Raw genomic sequence first — 23,319 nt, forward strand, 5'->3', positions numbered from 1 at the left:
TATGACCACATGACCAAATTAGTTACATAGTTACATAGTAGGTGAGGTTGAATAAAGACAATAGTCCATCCAGTTCAACCTGTGTAGGTGTGTGTGTGGCCGTAATCATCTCACATATCCCTGAATGTTCTGATCCTTGAGATGTACGTCTAAGAGTCTTTTGAAAGCCACCATACTTCCCGCAGAAACCACCTCTTGTGGTAGAGAATTCCACAATCTTGTAGCCCTAACAGTAAAGAACCCCCCACGTTGCCTGAGGTTAAAACGCTTCTCCTCTTGTATGTCCTCGAGTCCTCATGCAATCCCTTCGACTGAATAGCATTTTTTTCTAAGCTGAGATCCCCATTGAGATATTTATAAATTGCTACCATGTACCCCCTCAGGCGTCTCTTCTCCAGGGAGAATAAATCAAGCGATTGCAGACGCTCCTCATAATTAAGGTCCTCCAATCCCCTAATCAGTTTAGTTGCCCTTCTCTGGACTCTCTCCAGCTCCAACACATCCCTCCTGAGGACCGGCGACCAGAACTTAGATCTTAGATCTAAGACAATAATTATTAGTTCAATTATGTCCCTGCCCCTTTGTGTACATGCAGCCGCGGGGCAAGGAATGCCTTGGCTGTACTTGATTGGGCAGCGAAGAGCAGTAGGGACAGCTTCCTTCTAGTGTTTGGTTCCATCTCAAGTTCTGACCAAATTGGGGTTCATCCTTAGTCAGAAAAAGAGTTAGGAAATACACCAATAAAATGTCCAAGTCACATAAGAAACAAGTGGCGGACAACGCTCTGTAGTTAAAATAAAACTTTTGGGTAGACTGACCTTTTATGAATGTCTACATATGAGATTTAATTTTGGCAGCAAATTTCAATTTAGTTTTAGTCTTAGTCTTAGGACTAAAATGGCATTTTAGTTTTAGTCCCATTTTAGTCTTCTGCAAGTGTTTTAGTTTTAGTCGTATTTAGTCGACTAAAACTCCAGTACATTTTAGTCGACTAAACCGTCCTACATTTTAGTAGACTAAAACTCATTTTAGTCATCTAAATGGTCATGGTCAGGTCAGAGAGGAGGCCTGTAATGCTACTGCCTGCAGTCAGTGCAGTAAGTGCACACAGTGCTGCTCAGAGTGCTGGAGGGGGGTCTCAGGTTTAAGGGTGGTCTCTGGTCTGACTCTGAACTGAAGTTGTTGAACAGGATGGGCCGGGCAGGCCTCAGCGACCTATATGCACACACACAGTCCTGGATGGATGGTGGAATCGGATGCCAGTGGTGACTGGTGAGTGGTCTGAGGGGACTCAGGGAGGGAGTAATAGCTGTCCTGGCTGTTAACTCACAGTGGGTGCTCTGCTCTGGATGTGGTGGTGGCCGGGTGCCAGTGCCGTGTGATGAGTCGGGCCTGGCGCGTCTGGCTGTAGTGCTGCAGCTGCAGTGCTCTGGTGAGGTCAGGTGACTGGTCTCGAGTCAACTCTCTTGTAGTAGTCCACTCCTCACGTCGGACGTCACGGGGCACGCCACGCCAGACGCCACACAGGCGTAGCTCCGTGAAAACCGGAAGTTGGGTAAACGTCCCTGCCTCACATTCTCGTTTAGTTTTCGTTCGTTAACGAAAACGGATTTCATTTTCGTCATAGTTGTTGTCATTTGACAAAAATGTGCTATACTTTGCGTCTTGTTTTCGTCAGTTGAAAAATGCCGGTGACAAAAGCGGTGACGAATACGTTTTAGTTGACGAAATTAACACTGCTGTAAACTCCATTGGCTGTAATGTCATTGCACATATTACCTGAATATATTACCAACATTAAATATTAGGGAAAAATATAAGAAAAGCCTTTTTCTTAATTGTTTTCAGCAGCTTAGTAGATGCTCCTTACTTATGCGTATGCGGTGGTGCAATACATGTTTAAACTTTAATGTGCTATTATTACATGCTCTGGATGGAATTGTGTTGCCGATATAGAAATTGCCAGCAGAGGAGTGTTAATTTTGATGATGTCAATTTTTTATTTAGTTTTAGTTATAGTCTTATGACTAAAATGCCATTTTAGTTTTAGTCGTATTTTAGTCTTAAGACTAAAATGCCATTTTAGTTTTAGTCGTATTTTCGTCACCTGAATTGTTTTTGTTTTAGTCGTATTTTAGTTGACTAAAATTGTGCTAATTTAGTCAACGAAAATGTTTTAGTCGGTTTTAGTCAACGAAATTAACACTGCTACAAATCCTAACTGTGCTACTCCATTGACCCATAAATACTGCCTGTTACCTAAATCTACCTACTAACTAGTTCAACAACCCATTTAATTACAAATCCTTCCTACCAAACTTCTGCACATTGTAGACCAACAAGCACTTCCATTGTATGCTGTAATGTATTGATTAAGTGTTTGCTCTGTCCTCCTTCACCCAGCTTAGCTGTCTTTCTAACCAGCACTCCATCACTTAGCTGGACAACCATATTACCCCATTTACCAGACACTAATGGACTACTTTATTACTGACCATCACATTAATGGATTTTCTCTTCACTGCTAGCTTAGCTTATTTACTATAGTCTGTTCCTCTATAGAACTACAATACAGAAAATACCTTTGTATAAGGAGACAGGTGGATATAAAATAAAAATCTGACTTTTTTTATTTAGAATAAACACCTTTGCAATACGCTAGCAACCAAATCAATTACTTTTTAGCAATATATTATGGAGTACATGTAAAAATGTAACTAGTCATTTTTTTGTGTACATTACAGTAAAAATAAAGTGAACCTGTCATGGAAGAAATATGAAGTTTGTCACTGCTAACTTCTGAAAAGGGTTAGTTGAGTGGCTGTTACCATGTCCCTCAGGCATCAGAACCTTCTCAATCACTGACCTGGAACATATATGCAGATTAGGAGAGTCAGAAATTCTCATCTACATATTTGTTCTGGGTCAGTAACTGAAATTATTGAAGCAAGAAGGTCAACGTGACAGCCAGGCAACTAGCATCTACAGGAGAATATTGGCAGTTTCTATGTTTCTTCTACACCGATAATATTATGACCCCCACCTACCTGATATTGAGAAGGTCCCAGTTTGCAGCCACAACAGCCCTGACTCATTGAGCCAAGGACTCCACTAGATCTAGTTCCATATTTTAAATGGCAGAACTAAACTATACTAATAAAATCCTGTGGGGTATTATCTCAAATTATATATCAAACAGAACTACTAGCAAGAACAACCCCAATTTCCAAAATCTAGAATCTAGAGAAATCTCTCTGCGCAAGGGACAAGGCTGAAACGCAATATTGGATGTTCATGATCTTCGGGCCATCAAACAGCACTCCAATATAAACAGGCATGGTTCTGTGATGGACATCACTGCATTGGCTCAGGAACACTTCCAAAAATCACTACCTGTGAACACATTTCGCTGTGCCATCAAAAAAAGGAAAGTTAAAGGATGAGTTTGCCTTTGTAAAAACAATAATAAAGTAGCAATGAGGTATATGGGGCATAAGTATAAGGTATATGGGTATAAGTGTTGTGTGTACATAAATGTGTATGCAGAACAGCAAAAGTTCAATTGTAGTGTTCAGGGTAACTTTCTGCTGATCTCAATGCACAAGATGCAGCACTTCTGAAGAGACTGAAAGTAGAATTATAGGCATTTGTTTTTCATTTTTGAGGGAGGGTTATAGCCCCTGTCAGATTTTTTTTTGCCATCTGTGTCCCATTGCGGAGATTTCACTTCACTTTCTGTCCTATAGCCAAACAAGAAGTGCTGCAACGGTAACGCGTTAGAGTTACACCCTGAATACTGGTGTAACATGTTACCAAGATGAACTTCTCCTTTAAAGCTCTATCATAGAAAGAAGAAGCCATATTTAAACATGATCCAGAACACACAGCCATCTTCTCTGGACCAAAACTCAATAAAAAATGGTCTGTTGCAAAGTGAAAACCTGTTCTTTGGTTAAACAAATCGAAATTTGACATTGTTTTTGACAGCCATGTGCGCTGTTTTCTCAGGACTAAAGAAGCTGGCTTGTTATCAACGCTCAGTTCAAAGGCCTGCATCTCTTATGGTATGGGGGTGCATTACTGCGTACAGAATGGTCAGTGTGCACATCTGGAAAGACACCATCAATGATGAAAGCTATGTCCAGTTTTATGGCAGCATATGCTCCCATCCAGATGATGTGAGCATATTATGGTCAACACGTTTCGCGGGCATGACAACTTTATGAAGAACTCAGATGCCATATTTCCATGTTAACCAAGGAAGAAAAGCCTACTCTAAAAAAATAAACAAAACACATCTGAAAATATGACAAACAAATTATAACAAGCAATACAAAGTAAACATAACTCATAATCATAAGTACTAATCTGTTACCACATCACTGAATGACACTAGTCACAACCACACCAATTACCCATCACATGATTTAGCAGAGCGGCATTTATACGCAATTTATTTTTAATTCCAATACTGGTTCAGTAATTACTGTCAACCATGTTACTGGATTATATCTTTCATACAGTAGCTTTGCTATATTGTATTCCGTTCACCATCAAATCACTGGATTATAACCATCTAGGCATTAAATTGCTAAATTGTAACCTCCCTATTGCTTTGCTGAATTACTTCCTTCTGATAAACACAGCACTGGATTACAACCTCTATACTATCATTGCTGGACTGCAACCTCCATACCACCACATTGCTGTATTACAACTTCCATGTTATCACATTGCTGGACTGCAACCTCCATACCACCACATTCCTGTATTACAACTTCCATGTTATCACATTGCTGGACTGCAACCTCCATACCACCACATTCCTGTATTACAACTTCCATGTTATCACATTGCTGGACTGCAACCTCCATACCACCACATTACTGTATTACAACCTCTATACTATCACAATGCTGGACTGCAACCTCCATACCACCACATTACTGTATTACAACCTCTATACTATCACAATGCTGGACTGCAACCTCCATACCACCACATTACTGTATTACAACTTCCATGTTATCACATTGCTGGACTGCAACCTCCATACCACCACATTCCTGTATTACAACTTCCATGTTATCACATTGCTGGACTGCAACCTCCATACCACCACATTACTGTATTACAACCTCTATACTATCACAATGCTGGACTGCAACCTCCATACCACCACATTACTGTATTACAACCTCTATACTATCACAATGCTGGACTGCAACCTCCATACCACCACATTACTGCATTACAACCTCTATACTATCACAATGCTGGACTGCAACCTCCATACCACCACATGCTGTATTACAACTTCCATGTTTTCACATTGCTGGACTGCAACCTCCATACCACCACATTCCTGTATTACAACTTCCATATTATCACATTGCTGGACTGCAACCCCCATACCACCACATTACTGTGCTGTATTACAACTTCCATATTATCACATTGCTGGACTGCAACCCCCATACCACCACATGCTGTATTACAACTTCCATGTTTTCACATTGCTGGACTGCAACCTCCATACCACCACATTACTGCATTACAACTTCCATATTATCACATTGCTGGACTGCAACCTCCATATCACCACATTACTGTATTACAACCTCTATACTATCACATTGCTGGACTGCAACCTCCATACCACCACATTACTGTATTACAACTTCCATACTAGCGCATTGCTGGATTACAATCTTCATATTTATCACATTGCTGAATTGCAACCTCTTTATTATTGCATTGCAGGATTATATGCATACTATCATATTCCTAGTTTAAAAAAGCCTACACTATCAGTTTGATGGATTATAGCCTCCACAATACTACATTTCTGCATTACAACTCCCATAATATCACATTGCTGGATTATATTCTTTCTATCACACTGCTGGATTATATCTTTCCCATCACTACACTGTTTTATTTTAATCTGCTCACCATTATACTGCACTATCACATTGCTTGGGTGATCATAATCCCTCTGTTCACTTCTATGATATTCAGCATCACACATTACATCTCACATGACGTAACTGCACTTTTAATTACCTTCCAGAAAACCTGACTGCCATGTTGCCATTCATGCACGCGTCTTCCCAAAGTGCTGTACTGCTCTTCACAACACCTAATTGAAGAATGTTTTTATTTCTCTACAGAACAATACCCCGGAGCACTCTGTAGTGTGTCAATGCAATAGAGTTAATGGAAAAACACCAAGCAGCAATTATGTACAATGATAATTCAAGCAGGCAGAAAGAGTTGACATGTTTTCCAAATATTTGACCGAATTCTCATTGTTCCTGCAGTTAGAGACAGATGTCCTCCTGCCCCTTCTGGAAGAACTTGGATTTAAAGAAATCAGGTGAGATGGCTCCCATTTCTTCTTCATAACTATATTAAAATGCACTGCAGGCATTGCTCTATCACACTTTATTTAATGGGAGGTGAGCAGACATGGTGACGGTGTCAGATCCCATGGCTCACATCTGGACCTGGATTAGCGGCTAATGGGACCCCGGAGACAACAGGGACACTTGACTGGCCTCTCCCAGGTCACAGCAGGCAAAGAGCACAAAACCACTGAGAGAAGGTAAATGTTATATAAAATCGCAGGTACTGCCAACAGCCTCGGCACTTGTCTGCTAAGTACTAAGGGGTAGCCACAGAAACACAACAATGATACACAAAGGGCAGAACAATAAGGGTGTCATACATATACTAAGGTGCTGATCGTGTGTAGTCAACAAACTAACCATTGAGCACATTTAGCAGACACATACATATCCTTTATAAAGACTGTTGACTAAAAACAGATCCCCTGTAGTGAACTGTCAATGTAACTAAACATTTTTCCTGGCTTCTTCAGAACAAGGGTCATAATCTCGGCATTTATTTGATGGGAAACTGGTATTCCGAATAATTTATTTTATGTGTGACAATTTATATTAACTGATGGGCACTTGATCAGCAATTAAACTACACCTGGATGGGGTCTTTATATTGGTAATGAGACAGGTGCGAGCGGTACCCCCCTTAACTGTGACTAAATGAGGGTACCTGATACACTGGTCTACTTTGTTAAGGGTGAGAACCTCATTAATGAGGCTGGCAGCATACAATGCAAATATACTGACCAACATTGGCATACTACATATGGAGAACCCATACCCATAATCAGTGTGTAGGTGTCTATCAACATTGCACTAGGTGTAAACTCAATATACAGTACATGGGTCTCTAAAAATGCTGTCTGGCAAAAAGAGGACATTCACAACTGGGAAGTTGGGTTGCAGACCTCTTCCAACCTTTATAACATAGAGGGATTCTTCAAATAAGTTTTTGTCTTTCAGCAAACCCTGCTAATAATTAATATATTTACAGCTCACAGTACACTATTGTGATGGTCACTGGGAAGAATGCTTCTTATATTTGTGGTCATTGGAAAGAATTCCTTCTTACAGATAGCTAAAAACATCAATGGTTTTAGTGGTTACTCATCTGAGAAGCAAGAAATCTCTCATTGCTCAGGGAAACCCTAACAACCCCTGCGGGAACCCCAAGGTTCTGAGGAACCCTGGTTGAGAAACCCTGATGTAGAGCCTCTCTTCATTGTAAGGTGTCAGCTTTCTTTCAGTTTTTTTACACCCACCAAAGTGATCAATTACACATATGGCATTCTGGGGAACCCAAAAACTATTTCTGTGACCTCAATGGAGAACAAACATTCAGGTTATTAGTGTAAGGACTGCTGAATGATGGTGCTATCATTCACATAGTAGCTCCTGGTACATTGATAGGTTGCACCCACAAATATAATGTTATACTTTACACTACAGTTGTATCCTCTAAAGCAGAGGTGTCAGACTCAATTTCATTGCGGGCTGCATCAGCAGTATGGTTGCTATCAATGGGCCAGTTGTATCTAGAGTTCACTACGTAAAGAGTGCTGGGTTCAGGAGTGCGTTATATGCAGAGCGCAGAGGTTATGATTATGCTATGTACAGAGTACAGGGTTCAGGAGTGCATTACATATAGAGAGCAGAGCTCAGGATTATGCTATGTACAGAGTGCAGAGCTCAGGAGTGTGCTGTTTACAGAGTACAGGGTTCAGGAGTGCATTACGTATAGAGAGTAGAGCTCAGGATTATGCTAAGTACAGAGTGCAGAGCTCAGGAGTGTGCTGTTTACAGAGTACAGGGTTCAGGAGTGCATTACGTATAGAGAGTAGAGCTCAGGATTATGCTAAGTACAGAGTGCAGAGCTCAGGAGTGTGCTGTTTACAGAGTACAGGGTTCAGGAGTGCATTACGTATAGAGAGTAGAGCTCAGGATTATGCTATTTACAGAGTGCAGAGCTCAGGAGTGTGCTGTTTACAGAGTACAGGGTTCAGGAGTGCATTACGTATAGAGAGTAGAGCTCAGGATTATGCTAAGTATAGAGTGCAGAGCTCAGGAGTGTGCTGTTTACAGAGTACAGGGTTCAGGAGTGCATTACGTATAGAGAGTAGAGCTCAGGATTATGCTAAGTACAGAGTGCAGAGCTCAGGAGTGTGCTGTTTACAGAGTACAGGGTTCAGGAGTGCATTACATATAGAGAGCAGAGCTCAGGATTATGCTATGTACAGAGTGCAGAGCTCAGGAGTGTGCTGTTTACAGAGTACAGGGTTCAGGAGTGCATTACGTATAGAGAGTAGAGCTCAGGATTATGCTAAGTACAGAGTGCAGAGCTCAGGAGTGTGCTGTTTACAGAGTACAGGGTTCAGGAGTGCATTACGTATAGAGAGTAGAGCTCAGGATTATGCTAAGTACAGAGTGCAGAGCTCAGGAGTGTGCTGTTTACAGAGTACAGGGTTCAGGAGTGCATTACGTATAGAGAGTAGAGCTCAGGATTATGCTATGTACAGAGTGCAGAGCTCAGGAGTGTGCTGTTTACAGAGTACATGGTTCAGGAGTGCAGTATGCACAGAGTGCAGGGTTCAGGAGTGTGTTACATACAGAGTTCAGGGATGTGCTGTGTACAGAGTGCAGTGTTTAGGGGTTAAATTCACAGTGTGCAACCCCAACCCCCCTCCCTGAAGTTTTCTCGCAGCTCTCCCCCCTAACTTGCCTGGCTCTAGTACCTCCCTGTATAGGCGGCTTTGTCTCACCTTGCAGGGAATGGAGGGCAAGGGATGGAAGAGGGGGAATGGAGTTTTGCCACGTTCCGGCTGCAAAACTGGGTGCGAGGGCCACATGACAAGAACTGGAGGGACATATGTGACATATGTGCTCTAGAGTGATTATCTTTAATAACTTTGTGTTACTACTACTACAATTCTCTAGTTACATTCTAATTTTTCAAGCTTATGACACATTCTCTTTTACAGGCTATGTTCAATGTATTAGATGAACACAGCAACTAAACAAATACGTACTGTGAAGAAGCCATGTTTCTAATAAATAATGCAAAGACTAAGGTCTGGATTCTATAGGAAATGTAGTATTGTATACTAATTTATAAAGCCAAGCACAATTTCAACAGCAACCAAAGGGAATTATTATTGTGCTGGTCTGAATAATTGACTTCTAAGATCATTGCGCTTCGCTCCTTGCACTTTATATTGAAGAAGTCTAAAAATGTACCAGTAATACAGACTCTATAGGTACATGTTAGGTATATGTTTCCTAAGGGGGCACAGTAAAACATTTTGCTTTGGAAAAACTTGGAGCAAAGAAAGCTGAAGCAAACACGGAGGGTGAAGGATATAATCCAGTAGGGCGACCAGTCAGAATTTCTTTCTTTCATTTAAAAGCTGAACTTGTTATTAGTTGAACTCGTAATTAGTTATTTTTTAAACTAACATTGGTTTAGCTTGGTTACATCTACTTAATCATAGCTTATAAACATAACCAGAGGGCAACTGGGGATGCAGAACTTAGCTGAAGTAGCCTGTGATATGCAGTCAGAGCTGATCTATTCCAGGTGCTTTTCAAGTGACTTTCTATTTTTTTTACTGAACATGCTCAGTACCTCCACCATTCAGAGAATGTCTTGTGTTTTTCTCAATGAATACAAGGTTTTCTCTAACTGGATGTGGCAAAGAATATGGCGTCATCCACCCTAGCTCTCTGCCTCGTAAAATCAGAGATCACCTTGTATTCACTGAAAAAATATAAGATGGTCTCTGATTGGCTGCATGAGGTGCTGAGCAAGTGATCCCCTGTGTTCAGTATACAGAAGGAAATGGGTTCGAGCAGCACCCAGAAGAGACTGGCACTGACTGTATGTATGAATTTCTGCATCCCCTACAGCCCTCCAGATTTGAGATATAAGGAATTAGATGTAACCAAGCTGGAACAATGGACATTTAAAAATAGATAATTCCTGGATTTCAGGTTTAAAAGACGAAACTTGATTGGTTGACAGGACTGACATTTCCACCTTTCGTCCTCTTTTCACAAGACAGCTCCCATGTAACCAGTTTAAAACAGGATTAGTGGCTTTTTTTGTGTGAGGAACAGATGAGCGACACTCACCTGAGACAAGCCAAGGTAGATGGACACAGTCTCCGAAATGTACAAAAATTTTCCTTCTTGATTTAGTGCAAATACAAAGCCGTCCAGAGACTGCAGGGAAAAGAACAAGAGACAGTCACAAACAGAGAGGCAGGGAGGAGAACAGGAGACAGCCAAGTGCAAACAATGAGACAATAGAAATAACAGAGGATATATGGACATAGAAACGCTAAGAGCGGAGAAAACTACAACAAGAAATAAGACAGAGACACAGAAAGGGGAAGGCAGGCAGCAGGAAAAGCAGAGACATACAGAGACAGTTCACATTTCATTCTTCTATTGGTAAAATGTGGCATTATAGACAGTTCTCAACAGAATCAGATGAGAAAGCACAAGCTGCACACTGATATACAGAGGGGACATGACCAGAACTTCTTCTCCTTCACATCATGACCGGCTCTGGACTTCAAACAAAAGTAACTCTTAAAAAAGATGGTTATTGGTTATTACATTATTTATGAAATGTTGGAATAATGTGCACAACACATACAAAAATATTTGATTTCCATTAAAATAATATATGTGTCTCCGGGGCAAAGAAAAAAAAGTTTCCCTTGCAGTGGAGCTGTGCCCTCAATGCATGAGTTAACTGCTAGTTTTTGTCTATGAGAGAGGAAAAAAGATTTGCTGACCTAACCCTCTGATTCCCCCCAGCACAAGACTGGTCCGGCACCCCCGCCATCCAGCGGTCTTGAAGTGTGGACTGCTCCTGACGTCATCAAGCCCAGAGCAGGCTCCATACAGTAAACCGCTGGACCGCGGGGAAGTGCCTTTTTTCGGTGGAACGAAGGATCGGGTGAGTATACAGCTTTCTCCTCACTCCTAGACAAAATGAGAAGTTGACCCGTGCAGTGTGGGATGCCCAACTGTATGGGAAAACTTTCTTTTGCCTGGAGCTGGGCTTTAAAGTAGAGTAGTAAAAGAGATACAGTAGCTGCCGTTGCAGAACCCCTACTAAACATGCTTGCTGTATGGCTTTTATTATTACCCTCTGGCTAAAAGCTGAACTCCGGAGAAAATTGATTTTAGAAAGATTGGGCCAGTGTGGTTACTGCTAAGGATTACTATGTTACATGTGGAAGGCTGCTGGGGATGCTCAAAATGTCAGTGGCAGTCAGTTCCACATGCAATCTGAGCTGTAATCTCCCGGATGGTGCTGCAGGGACTTCCTGCCTCCTACAGTGAGTATAGCGGATCGCTTGACTTAACATACATTGTTCTTGCTCTGTGTGACGGCAGCCATCTTGGTAGAAGCAGGGCTTTGCTTCCTCATGTCAGAGCCTCCAGAAAGGAGAACAGTAGCAGTGTCACCACATCTCATTCCAATTGACCTAAGACTAGCAGTCAGAAGCAGCAGTGGCTTAGATCTTACACTGCAGATATACACCTATGAGGCTGTAGTCACAGGAGTGCCTAGGCACAATCACATACCAAGAAGCACAACGCTTCTTTCCAGAGGTTCAAGACAAAGGTACATTTTCAGAATAATGTTTAGGTACAATTAACACATCTAAATGTTCCCTATAACATAAAATCTTCATTTTTGAGTTTATGTCTACTTTAATATTAATGGTCCCTTCATCTAGGATTATTAGATGGCTTGAAAACAACCCTCTTCTCCTGTGCCCGCCAAGCATTGTAATCTACTTTTTGCCCTACATGCTGTATGGCCTCCATATGACTGTCATTGCAGGTTTTTAATGATAATTATGTTGCCCCCCAAAGATCACCCTAGAGACAATGAAAACTTGGCTGGATTATAAAACTACTAACATAAAGAATGAGCAACATACTCTACAGTAGATAGTTCAAATCAATGCATTATTCTACCACTCAGGACAAGTTTGATAGGGGTATCCAAAATAGTTACATAGTTAGTCAGGTTGAAAAAAGACCATCTGGCTCAACGAATAAAAAACAAAAAAAAAAAACATTATTGAAAACCCAACCATACAATCCCATATACACAACCCTATACCCACAGTTGATCCAGAGGAAGGTGAAAAAAACCCCAGCAAAGCATGATCCAATTTGCTACAGCAGGGGAAAAAAATTACTCGCTGATTCCCCAAGAGGCAATTGGATATTCCCTGGATCAACTTTACCTATAAATATTAGTACCCATTTATATTCTGTACACCCAGGAAAGAATCCAGGCCTTTTTTAAAGCAATATAGTGAGCTTGCCAGAACCACCTCTGGAGGGAGTCTATTCCACATTTTCACAGCTCTTACGGTGAAGAAACCTTTCCGTATTTGGAGACGAAATCTGTTTTCCTCTAGACATAAAGAGTGCCCCTTGTCTTTTGTGTTGACTTTAAAGTGAATAGCTCGACACCAAGTTCACAATATGGACCCCTCATGTATTTATACATGGAGATCATATCCCCCCTTAATCTCCTCTTCTCAAGAGGGAATAAATTCAGTTCTTCTAATCTTTCCTCATAGCTGAGCTCCCCCATGCCTCTTATTAGTTTGGTTGCCCTTCTCTGCACTTTGTCCAGTTCCCTGATATCCTTTTTAGGAAATGGTGCCCAAAACTGAACTGCATATTCCAGATTAGGGATTGACCGATTATCGGCAAGGCCAATATTCACTTTTGCCGATATGTCTGTATCAGCCCCGGAACTGGTCAATATTACCGATATTCCAAATATTGCTCATGTAAGGTTAAAATTATGTCATATAGCATAATTCCATTTACAAATGTTATTGAATATGCCACTCACATATGTACAAAGGATATAAGCAATTCCACATTATCAGATCTGCTGGCAGATCGGTATCTCTCACCCACTTGCCGTAAGTGTTACCCGGGTGATACCGCTCCGTTCGGCATCCACTCAATACCGCTCTGTCCCTCACCCGCTACATCTCCCACCCACCTGATACTGCTCTGTCTCTCACCCACTTGCCGTAAGTGACACCCGGGTGATACCGCTCTGTCCGACATACGATCTCAGGGGTCACGTGGTAACCTCCGAGATCGTATGCCGGACGGAGTGGTATCAGCCGGGTGTCACTTACGGCAAGTGGGTGAGAGACAGAGCGGTATCGGGTGGGTCGGAGACGGAGCGGGTGAGAGACGGAGTGGGTGAGAGACAGAGCGGTATTGAGTTGCTGCCGGACGGAGCAGTATCACCCGGGTATCATGTACGGCAAGTGGGTGAGAGATACCGATCTGCCAGCAGATCTGCTAATGTGGAATTGCTTATATCTTTTGTGCATATGTGAGTGGCATATTCAATTAAATTTGTAAATGGAATTATGCTATGTGACATCATTTTACCCTTACAGTGGGTACGGAAAGTATTCAGAATTCAGACCCCCTTAAATTTTTCACTCTTTGTTATATTGCAGCCATTTGCTAAAATCATTTAAGTTCATTCTTCTTCCTCATGAATGTACACATAGCACCCCATACTGACAGAAAAACACAGAATTGTTGACATTGTTGCAGATTTATTAAAAAAGAAAAACTGAAATATCACATGGTCCTAAGTATTCAGACCCTTTGCTGTGACACTCATATATTTAACTCAGGTGCTTTCCATTCCTTCTGATCATCCTTGAGATGGTTCTACACCTTCATTTGAGTCCAGCTGTGTTTGATTATACTGATTGGACTTGATTAGGAAAGCCACACACCTGTCTATATAAGACCTTCCAGATCACAATGCATGTCAGAGCAAATGAGAATCATGAGGTCAAAAGGAACTGCCTGAAGAGCTCAGAGACAGAATTGTGGCAAGGCATAGATCTGGCCAAGGTTACAAAAAGATTTCTGCTGCACTTAAGGTTCCTAAGAGCACAGTGGCCTCCATAATCCTCAAATGGAAGACGTTTGGGACGACCAGAACCCTTCCTAGAGCTGGCCGTCCGGCCAAACTGAGCTATCGGGGGAGAAGAGCCTTGGTGAGAGAGGTAAAGAAGAACCCAAAGATCACTGTGGCTGAGTTACAGAGATGCAGTCAGGAGATGGGAGAAAGTTGTAGAAAGTCAACCATGACTGCAGCCCTCCACCAGTCGGGGCTTTATGGCAGAGTGGCCCGACGGAAGCCTCTCCTCAGTGTAAGACACATGAAAGCCCGCATGGAGTTTGCTAAAAAAACACCTGAATGACTCCAAGATGGTGAGAAATAAGATTCTCTGGTCTGATGAGACCAAAATAGAACTTTTTGGCCTTAATTCTAAGCGGTATGTGTGGAGAAAACCAGGCACTGCTCATCACCTGTCCAATACAGTCCCAACAGTGAAGCATGGTGGTGGCAGCATCATGCTGTGGGGGTGTTTTTTAGCTGCAGGGACAGGACGACTGGTTGCAATCGAGGGAAAGATGAATGCGGCCAAGTACAGGGATATCCTGGACAAAAACCTTCTCCAGAGTGCTCTGGACCTCAGACTGGGCCGAAGGTTTACCTTCCAACAAGACAATGACCCTAAGCACACAGCTAAAATAATGAAGGAGTGGCTTCACAACAACTCCGTGACTGCTCTTGAATGGCCCAGCCAGAGCCCTGACTTAAGCCCAATTGAGCATCTCTGGAGAGACCTAAAAATGGCTGTCCACCAACGTTTACCATCCAACCTGACAGAACTGGAGAGGATCTGCAAGGAGGAATGGCAGAGGATCCCCAAATCCAGGTGTGAAAGACTTGTTGCATCTTTCCCAAAAAGACTCCTGGCTGTATTAGATCAAAAGGGGGCTTCTACTAAATACTGAGCAAAGGGTCTGAATACTTAGGACCATGTGATATTTCAGTTTTTCTTTTTTAATAAATCTGCAACAATGTCAACAATTCTGTGTTTTTCTGTCAGTATGGGGTGCTATGTGTACATTCATGAGGAAGAAGAATGAACCTAAATGATTTTAGCAAATGGCTGCAATATAACAAAGAGTGAAAAATTTAAGGGGGTCTGAATACTTTCCGTACCCACTGTACATGAGCATCACCACCTAATGGTTGGAGGAGGAGAAGACTAGTCACGGACAATGACATAGGATGTACAAAATATTACCGTGATACGTGATATGATGTGACCAATATATCAGTATCGGTATCGGCCCTGAAAAAACCATATCGGTATATCCCTATTCCAGATGAGGTCTTACTAATGATTTGTACAGGGGCAAAATTATATCTCTCTCTGGAGTCAATGCCTCTGTTATTACAAGAAAGGACTTTGCTTGCTTTGAAACACTTGTCCTCACAAAAGGACTCCTACCATACAGGTTTTCAACAAGAATTCTGACAAGATGCTATGGTGAATGGCTTGCTTATAGGTAATCGTTCAGAGCTACAATCAGAATACTGAGGTAAGAAATAAGAGGCCCCTCTAGAAACATATAGTATATTCTTGTGTTCAGAGTTTTTTATTTGCTAATTATCATAAAGTGCTTTACCCAGGATCCAAACAGCAAGACAGATAGAGAGTCAGGACAGCGCAGTGCTAAGGGATGAAAAAGAGGATGCATGTGCCCCCTAGTGGCTGCTGTGCAGCTTCTCTGATGTCTTATGGCACCTGTTACAGGTAAAAAGGTGCATGCCTATTTATTGGAGGTAAATATAAGCATGTATCACAAGCCAGTTCATAATTGATTTACAAAGGCTTATACTGAAAAGTGCAGCATGGGAAACTTGTTTCAGAAAATGAATAGGGAAAATATCAAAACTGAGAAACCCTAAAGGACACCAGAAAACGGAAAGATCAACAAGGAAAAGAAATTTAGATGCAACAAAAAAAAACGCTCAATGGCAAGAAGAGACTAACGGATATAATTAAAAAATAAGCATAAAAGGAAATTGAAAAGGCGGAAGAAAAAAACAATAGTGCAGACAGAGGCGAGCAAAGCAGATCAGAACTTGGAAAGAAAGAGAGCAGAGATGCCACATGATCTCTTCAGAAGTAAAAGCTTGCAGAGGGTTCCCTGCCAGATTGAAATAAGAGGTAGAAAGAGAATTGGCAAGGGATAGTCAGAAATGGAGGGAGGGAATGCAGGAATAAGGCAGAGAGAGGGAGGGAGGACAGGCCTCTCTCCTCAGGTTATGAATGAATGAGCACTGTTGTTTTTTCATCTCAGCGTGCAAGGATTTAATTAAGTGATAACAGTCACCTTGGGTGGCTGTACTGACCAGTAATGTGTAGGTAAGCAGCAGACAGGGGGAGCGGCTGCCTTAATCTATCTACACACTGGAAGAAGGGGCAGCATGGGGGGCAGGACGCTGTTTGGTAATTTTTTTTTCCACTCCTGATAAAAATCAGCACTGGGAAAAAATATAAAATAATAATAAAAAACAATATTATAAGAGTGCAGAAAGAGTGCGGGCTACAATGAAGGTAGCATGTTGTCCCCACCCGCCATGTATGGCTGTGTCTTATATTCTGGTATGATAACAGCAAAAGACTTCTATCCTCATCCCACTCTCCATGGAATTCTAGGGAGAAATACAACAATTACAGCGATGTCTTAAAGGAACTGTAACCCTAATACAAACAACTGAGTGTATGGAATGCAGCTACTCTTAGGATATAGAAAGTACCCATACCAAAATAGAAATTAGATATTTGACTATTCTACAACTACAAATGGTTTAACCACTTTACCACCGGAGGACTTTGCTGTCTTATGTCCAGGCCACTTTTTGCGATTCGGCACTGTGTGATTTTAACTGACAATTGCGCGGTCGTGCGACGCCGTACCCAAACGAAATTTACGTCCTTTTTTTCCCACAAACAGAGCTTTCTTTTGGTTGTATTTGATCACCTGTGCGATTTTTACTTTTTGCGCTATAAATATAAAAAGAGCGTACATTTTGAAAAATAACAATATTTTTCACATTTTTTTTATATGAAATTCCCCCTAAAAAAAATGTAAAAATCTAAATTTTTTTAAATTTTTGGCCAATTTGTTTTCTGCTACCTATGTTTGGTAAAAAAAATCACATTAAGCATATTTTGATTGGTTTGCGCAAAAGTTATTGCGTTTACTAACTAAGGGAAAGATTTCTGTCATTTTTGGTGTTTTTTTTTTTAACGAGTAATGGCGGCGATCTGCGATTTTTTTTTGCGGTACTGCGACATTGCGGCGGACAGATCGGACCCTTGACTGACATTTTTGACACTTTTGGGGGTATCAGTGACATTACTACAGTAATCAGTGCTATAAATATGCACTGTTACTGTAAAAATGACACTGGCAGGGAAGGGGTTAATTTTATTGGAGAGGGAGGGGTTAATGTATGCCTGGTGCTTACTGACATGTGTGGGGGGAGGTGACTGAGTGACACAGGGACAGATCGCATGTTCAGCTATGTTGAACCCTGCAATCTGACCCTTCCTGTCACTTAGGAGATCCGCCCGCTTTGTTTACACAAGCGGGCGGATCTCCAGACTCGATTCCCCGACGATCGGGGAAGAGCGGCCGCGATCGCCGCTGCTCCTCCCCTGGCCCGACTCCCGCTGTGACTGAATACAGCGGGAGCGAGCCTCAGGGGAGGAGTCCAGCGACGTAGGTCTACGTCGCTGGACGATAACTAACCACATTGCCGCAGTAGCAGCAATGTGAGCGGTCGTTATGTGGTTAATGCCTGGTTCCTCGTAGGAAATCTTTACTGAAGAAAAATGCAGGCTGTCACTACTGTACTGCTCCTAAAAAAAAAAGCTAGTTGCCTGGCTGTTTCTATACCTGATTGATAACAGTGGACACTATGGGGTTGATTTACTAAAGGCAAATAGACTGTGCATATCTCAAGTGCAAGTGCAGTTGTTCCAGAGCTTAGTAAATGAGATAAAGCTTTACTTTGCAAGAAATATCCAATCCCATACAAGAAAAAGAAAAAAATACAGCATTTTTGCTTGCACATGATTGGATGATGGAAGTCAGCAGAGCTTCTGCACATACTAGCTAAGCTCTGGAGCAACTGCTCTTGCACAGCGCAACTGCGTCTATTTGCCTTTAGTAAATCAACCCCTTTGTTAGCAACACAAAAAAATTCAAATAAAAGCACAGAAAATCAAGAATTTATAATGCTCGTTTGCAGCCTTTTTGTTTTAATGCAATGTCCCACAAAATGTAAATCGACTAAATCTGATTATAAGTCACTTTTGCAAAGCCTTGTGTAAGATCACTGACATTAGAGCCGGGCACCTACAGCATGTGCCCCACATCCCTTGCAGGGTGCCCTGGGTCCCAAGGCTGTGACCACCCGACATTTTTTTTAAACTTTGATAGCACTGCAGTGCCTACACCACTTGCACTGCCACTTCTGCCACCTGTCAGAATAGGCAGCAGAAAATCAGAGCCTCCTCTCCCACATTTGAGCTTACTGAGGGTGGTAAATTTGGGTTGTATTATGTCTACAGACCTATGCATTGCATTCTCCTGATCCCTGCACTTTGTGCATTTATTACCCCTGCCCCTGCACTCCATAACTCTGACTCCTGCATTCCTGTGCTTTACACTATCCTTACCCCTGCAGCCTGTGTTTTACTCACTGTACGCTACGTGGTATATGCTCCTATCCCCAGTACTATGTCTACAGACCTATGCATTACACTCTCCTGAACCCTGCAGTCTGTGTTTTACTCACTGTACGCTATGTGATATACGCTCCTATCCCCTGTACTATGTATACAGACCTATGCATTACACTCTCCTGACCCCTGCAGTCTGTGTTTTACTCCCAGTATGCTATGTGATATACGCTCCTATCCCCTGTACTATGTCTACAGACCTATGCATTACACTCTCCTGAACCCTGCAGTCTGTGTTTTACTCCCTGTACCCTATGTGGTATACGCTCCTATCCCCAGTACTATGTCTACAGACCTATGCATTACACTCTCCTGAACCCTGCAGTCTGTGTTTTACTCACTGTACGCTACGTGGTATATGCTCCTATCCCCTGTACTATGTATACAGACCTATGCATTACACTCTCCTGACCCCTGCAGTCTGTGTTTTACTCCCAGTATGCTATGTGATATACGCTCCTATCCCCTGTACTATGTCTACAGACCTATGCATTACACTCTCCTGAACCCTGCAGTCTGTGTTTTACTCCCTGTACCCTATGTGGTATACGCTCCTATCCCCAGTACTATGTCTACAGACCTATGCATTACACTCTCCTGAACCCTGCAGTCTGTGTTTTACTCACTGTACGCTACGTGGTATATGCTCCTATCCCCTGTACTATGTATACAGACCTATGCATTACACTCTCCTGACCCCTGCAGTCTGTGTTTTACTCACTGTACGCTACGTGGTATATGCTCCTATCCCCTGTACTATGTCTACAGACCTATGCATTGCACTCTCCTGAACCCTGAAGTCTGTGTTTTACTCACTGTACGCTACGTGGTATATGCTCCTATCCCCTGTACTATGTTTACAGACCTATGCATTACACTCTCCTGACCCTTGCAGTCTGTGTTTTACTCCCTGTACCCTATATGGTACACACTCCTATCCCCTGTACTATGTCTACAGACCTATGCATTACACTCTCCTGAAACCTGCAGTCTGTGTTTTGCTCACTGTACCCTATGTGTTTAATGCTCCTACCCCCTGTACTATGTCTACAGACCTATGCATTACACTCTCCTGACCCCTGCATTCAGTGCATTATGCACTCCTGACTTTTGCACTCTGTGTGTAACTCACTCCTGAGCCCTGCATGCTGTGTGATATGCACTCCTAACCCTAGAATACGTGTTATGCATTCTTGACCTCTGCACTCACACATTCTAAGGCCAGTTCATATCTGAGCAATGAACATTTTTAGGTACAACACCATCCACTTGAATAGGTTGCCCTCCGCACCAAAAACATGCCGAAGTAGCTCCTGTACCCTTTTATGGAGCAGAGTTTGTTTTAGAAAAGCACATTTTTGCATGCTTTGTCACAAAAGCCCATTTCTTTAGCACATTTGGGTGCTATTAACAATGAATGGCACCCAAATGCGTGTTGCACGTTTTAGCTCTTGTGAGTGTCAATGTGAATGGGCCATATAGTCCTGGCCTCTGCACCCTTTGTTATAATAACAATTTCTGATTGCTATGTGGTCACACTTATGTTAATGAAGTTATTTTTCAAGGTAGGTTATGTGCAGAAAAGCATATGCAATGGAAGCGTATAATTTTACAAATGATTGTGCTGAGGTCTCTATTGTCTGTTAGACTCTCACTTGCAGCACAGTTGTTACATTTTGAGGGTGCAAGGACTAGAGCAGCATGTGTTTTCTATGTTCACAGTGAAAAGGCTCAATTTTTAAGCCCCTCCCAATTGCAATTTTGCCACATCCACATTTTGCTACAAATGGTGACCATTCACCTATTCATTTCCCTCCTTTGGGTGGCCAAAGTCTTTCAAAGTCCTTCCAATACACCTATCAGTAACTAAGTATTGGAACCATTGGATCAACAAGACATTTAGGAATCCCAGTATTTTCAGAAGGAGAAGTCAGCAATGTTTTTTTTATAGTTTGATACTACTGGGAGCAGAAAAGAATAGAAACCGTGGTGGCACTGGGTAGGAAGCTAAAGTCTAAGGGTCCTTTCACACGGGCTTTCTGACAGGTCCACCGGTCAGATTTTCAGGTGGACCTGATCAGACCCTCCAGTCTCCCCTATGGAGTGGCGGATAACATCCTCTGCCATCTGATCCGATCCTGCCTGCAAAATCCGGACAGATAGTGGTTCTATTTTCGCGGATTGGATGAAAACATACAGGAGGTCCATTTTCAACCGATTTCCCCATAGAGGAGAGCGGGGCTGTTTCCGTGTTCGCTCTGTACAGTGGTGAGGACCTGTCATCCGCCTGCTCATCGGTAATCAGTGGAGCAATCGAAAACGAAACAAGCGGAATACGCAAGACAGAGGGGTCTGTGTGAAAGGGGCCTAATGGCTATACACACAATCAGAAAATCTTATGAAAAATACAGACTTTGAAGCGATATATCTGTAATCTGGTTGCTAGTACACAGCTTTCGAGAGCCGATCACGACAGTTCGTCCAATATTATCCAATAGGACAAGCATGGAAATTGTTCTCGTATGATACCAGATTATACGATTTTCATTTAAACATTACAGTTGTCGTTCAAAAATACAATACAAATACACTACAACACATAACATCACTTCGTAATTTTTATTCTGCTGTATGAGAATTTTCGTCGCTTTAGTAAACTCTTAATTTTCGATATGAGACTAGTATGTAAAAGAACCAGACGATCATTCGTCCGATAATCGAATCGTCTGCACCAGGCATTAGGAGAGGCAGTAAGATGCCACGCTGGCATCACCTATAAAAAGGAGGAGATGTTTACCCTAGAGACCTTATCCCACAGAGGAATAATTATATGTATCAAAGTCCCTAATAAATGTAATTATTGAAGCTCGTAGCTCTCCAAACTTTAATGACAATGCCATTTTAAACCATTTCTTCCACAGCAATCAAATAGAGTTCCCTGAATTCTATGGATGTTCATTTTACTGAAAATGATTTGCCAAAGGTTATTGCAGCTTGCATGAATCATCGTGAAGCTGGGCAGTGCAAGGCCGGGCCACTGTGCCTCTGGGCCCCCGAGCAGTCGCATGGTGTGCTATAGTTATAGCCCTTTGTCTCTTCATTTTTAGCATGCATTTAGTAAGTTTTAACTGTTTACCATTCCGTGTCCTTTTGCCTTGATCCAGCACTTCATTAGATTTTTTTTTCCTAGCTACTTATATATTAAACCTCACTCCTCCAAGAGATGCTCCCTAGTGTCCATGCCAGAGTGGGTGAAGAGGTTAGAAGAGAGGGGGGTAAGGGCAGTTTGGAGCAGAGGGCGAGGAGGCTCAGGAGAGAATCCACTCAGGATCCGCTTTATGTGCAGTAATTATGCTAATTGCATGGATGCCCTTGCTCGTTTTTTTTTTGCCGAGCAGCTGAAGATAAATAAAGGGAAATTGCCCCGCACACGGTGCAGTGCAGGAGGAATGCTAAACAGCTCTGTTTGTTGTCTGATTATAGGTCTGTTTACACTAAATTCCGGAGGTAATTGCTGATTTTGATTGCACGCTTATTTGTGCGCCCGTACAGCCGGGGGACACTGGGGTCTGTCTGCCTTTATAATTAAATCATTTTGTGACATGGGCGGAGGTTGGGCAAGGCTTTCGTGTCCCGGAGATTAGTCTGGCACAGGGGAGATGAAAGGAAGACAGTAGTGGATCCTCTAAATGGACTCTTAGTGAAAATCACCTGCACAGCAGGCCTTTCTCCTTTGTGATATGATTTTTCATTACATCTCTAATACTAACAAAAAGAGCAATGACAACACCAAAGAACAACAGGAAGATTTCAGGACGCATCATAAAAAATGGAAGCTTTTCTCATTAATGCCATAGCCTGAGCAAAAACGAAACTGCTGTGAATGAGGACTGGTAAACATTTGTTTCATATGAATTTTTTTACACAATCATCCCTACTTTTCCTTATGAATGAAGTGCTTGGGCAAGAGCTATTACACTACACTACATGTGACTTCACTAGAATAGTTAGAATAGTCTCTCAATGGCCTGGTCTGATCATGCTGAGCTATGAAAACATCCCAGATGTTTTCACTTTTGTTGTTAGATTTCCTTTAGATTTACCTTCATCTATGTAATGTAAAGCTGGATACACACTATACAATTTCCTTTAGATTTATCAAAACCATATAATATGAGGTCAAATCTTTCAATTAGTATGCGATCAGGCAGGCC

The 23,319-nt window shown here is 42.1% G+C and overlaps 1 protein-coding gene across 7 annotated transcripts in view; it reads right to left on the bottom strand.

Annotated features, from left to right (window-relative positions):
- Window positions 1-23,319, bottom strand: part of NPAS3 (neuronal PAS domain protein 3) — a 676,849-nt gene that overhangs the window by 138,727 nt on the left and 514,803 nt on the right. For 6 of the 7 annotated variants that reach the window (XM_082275689.1, XM_082275688.1, XM_082275694.1 and 3 more), the window contains one exon: window positions 10,533-10,622. The exons of the other annotated variant lie outside the window; for it this stretch is intronic. In XM_082275689.1, the coding sequence (XP_082131815.1) occupies window positions 10,533-10,622 (90 nt within the window). The remainder of the gene's footprint in view (window positions 1-10,532; window positions 10,623-23,319) is intronic. 7 annotated transcript variants of the gene reach the window in all.

Source organism: Pelophylax lessonae (assembly GCF_965119305.1).
Source record: "Pelophylax lessonae genome assembly, chromosome: 13".
NCBI classification, from domain to species: Eukaryota; Metazoa; Chordata; class Amphibia; order Anura; family Ranidae; genus Pelophylax; species Pelophylax lessonae.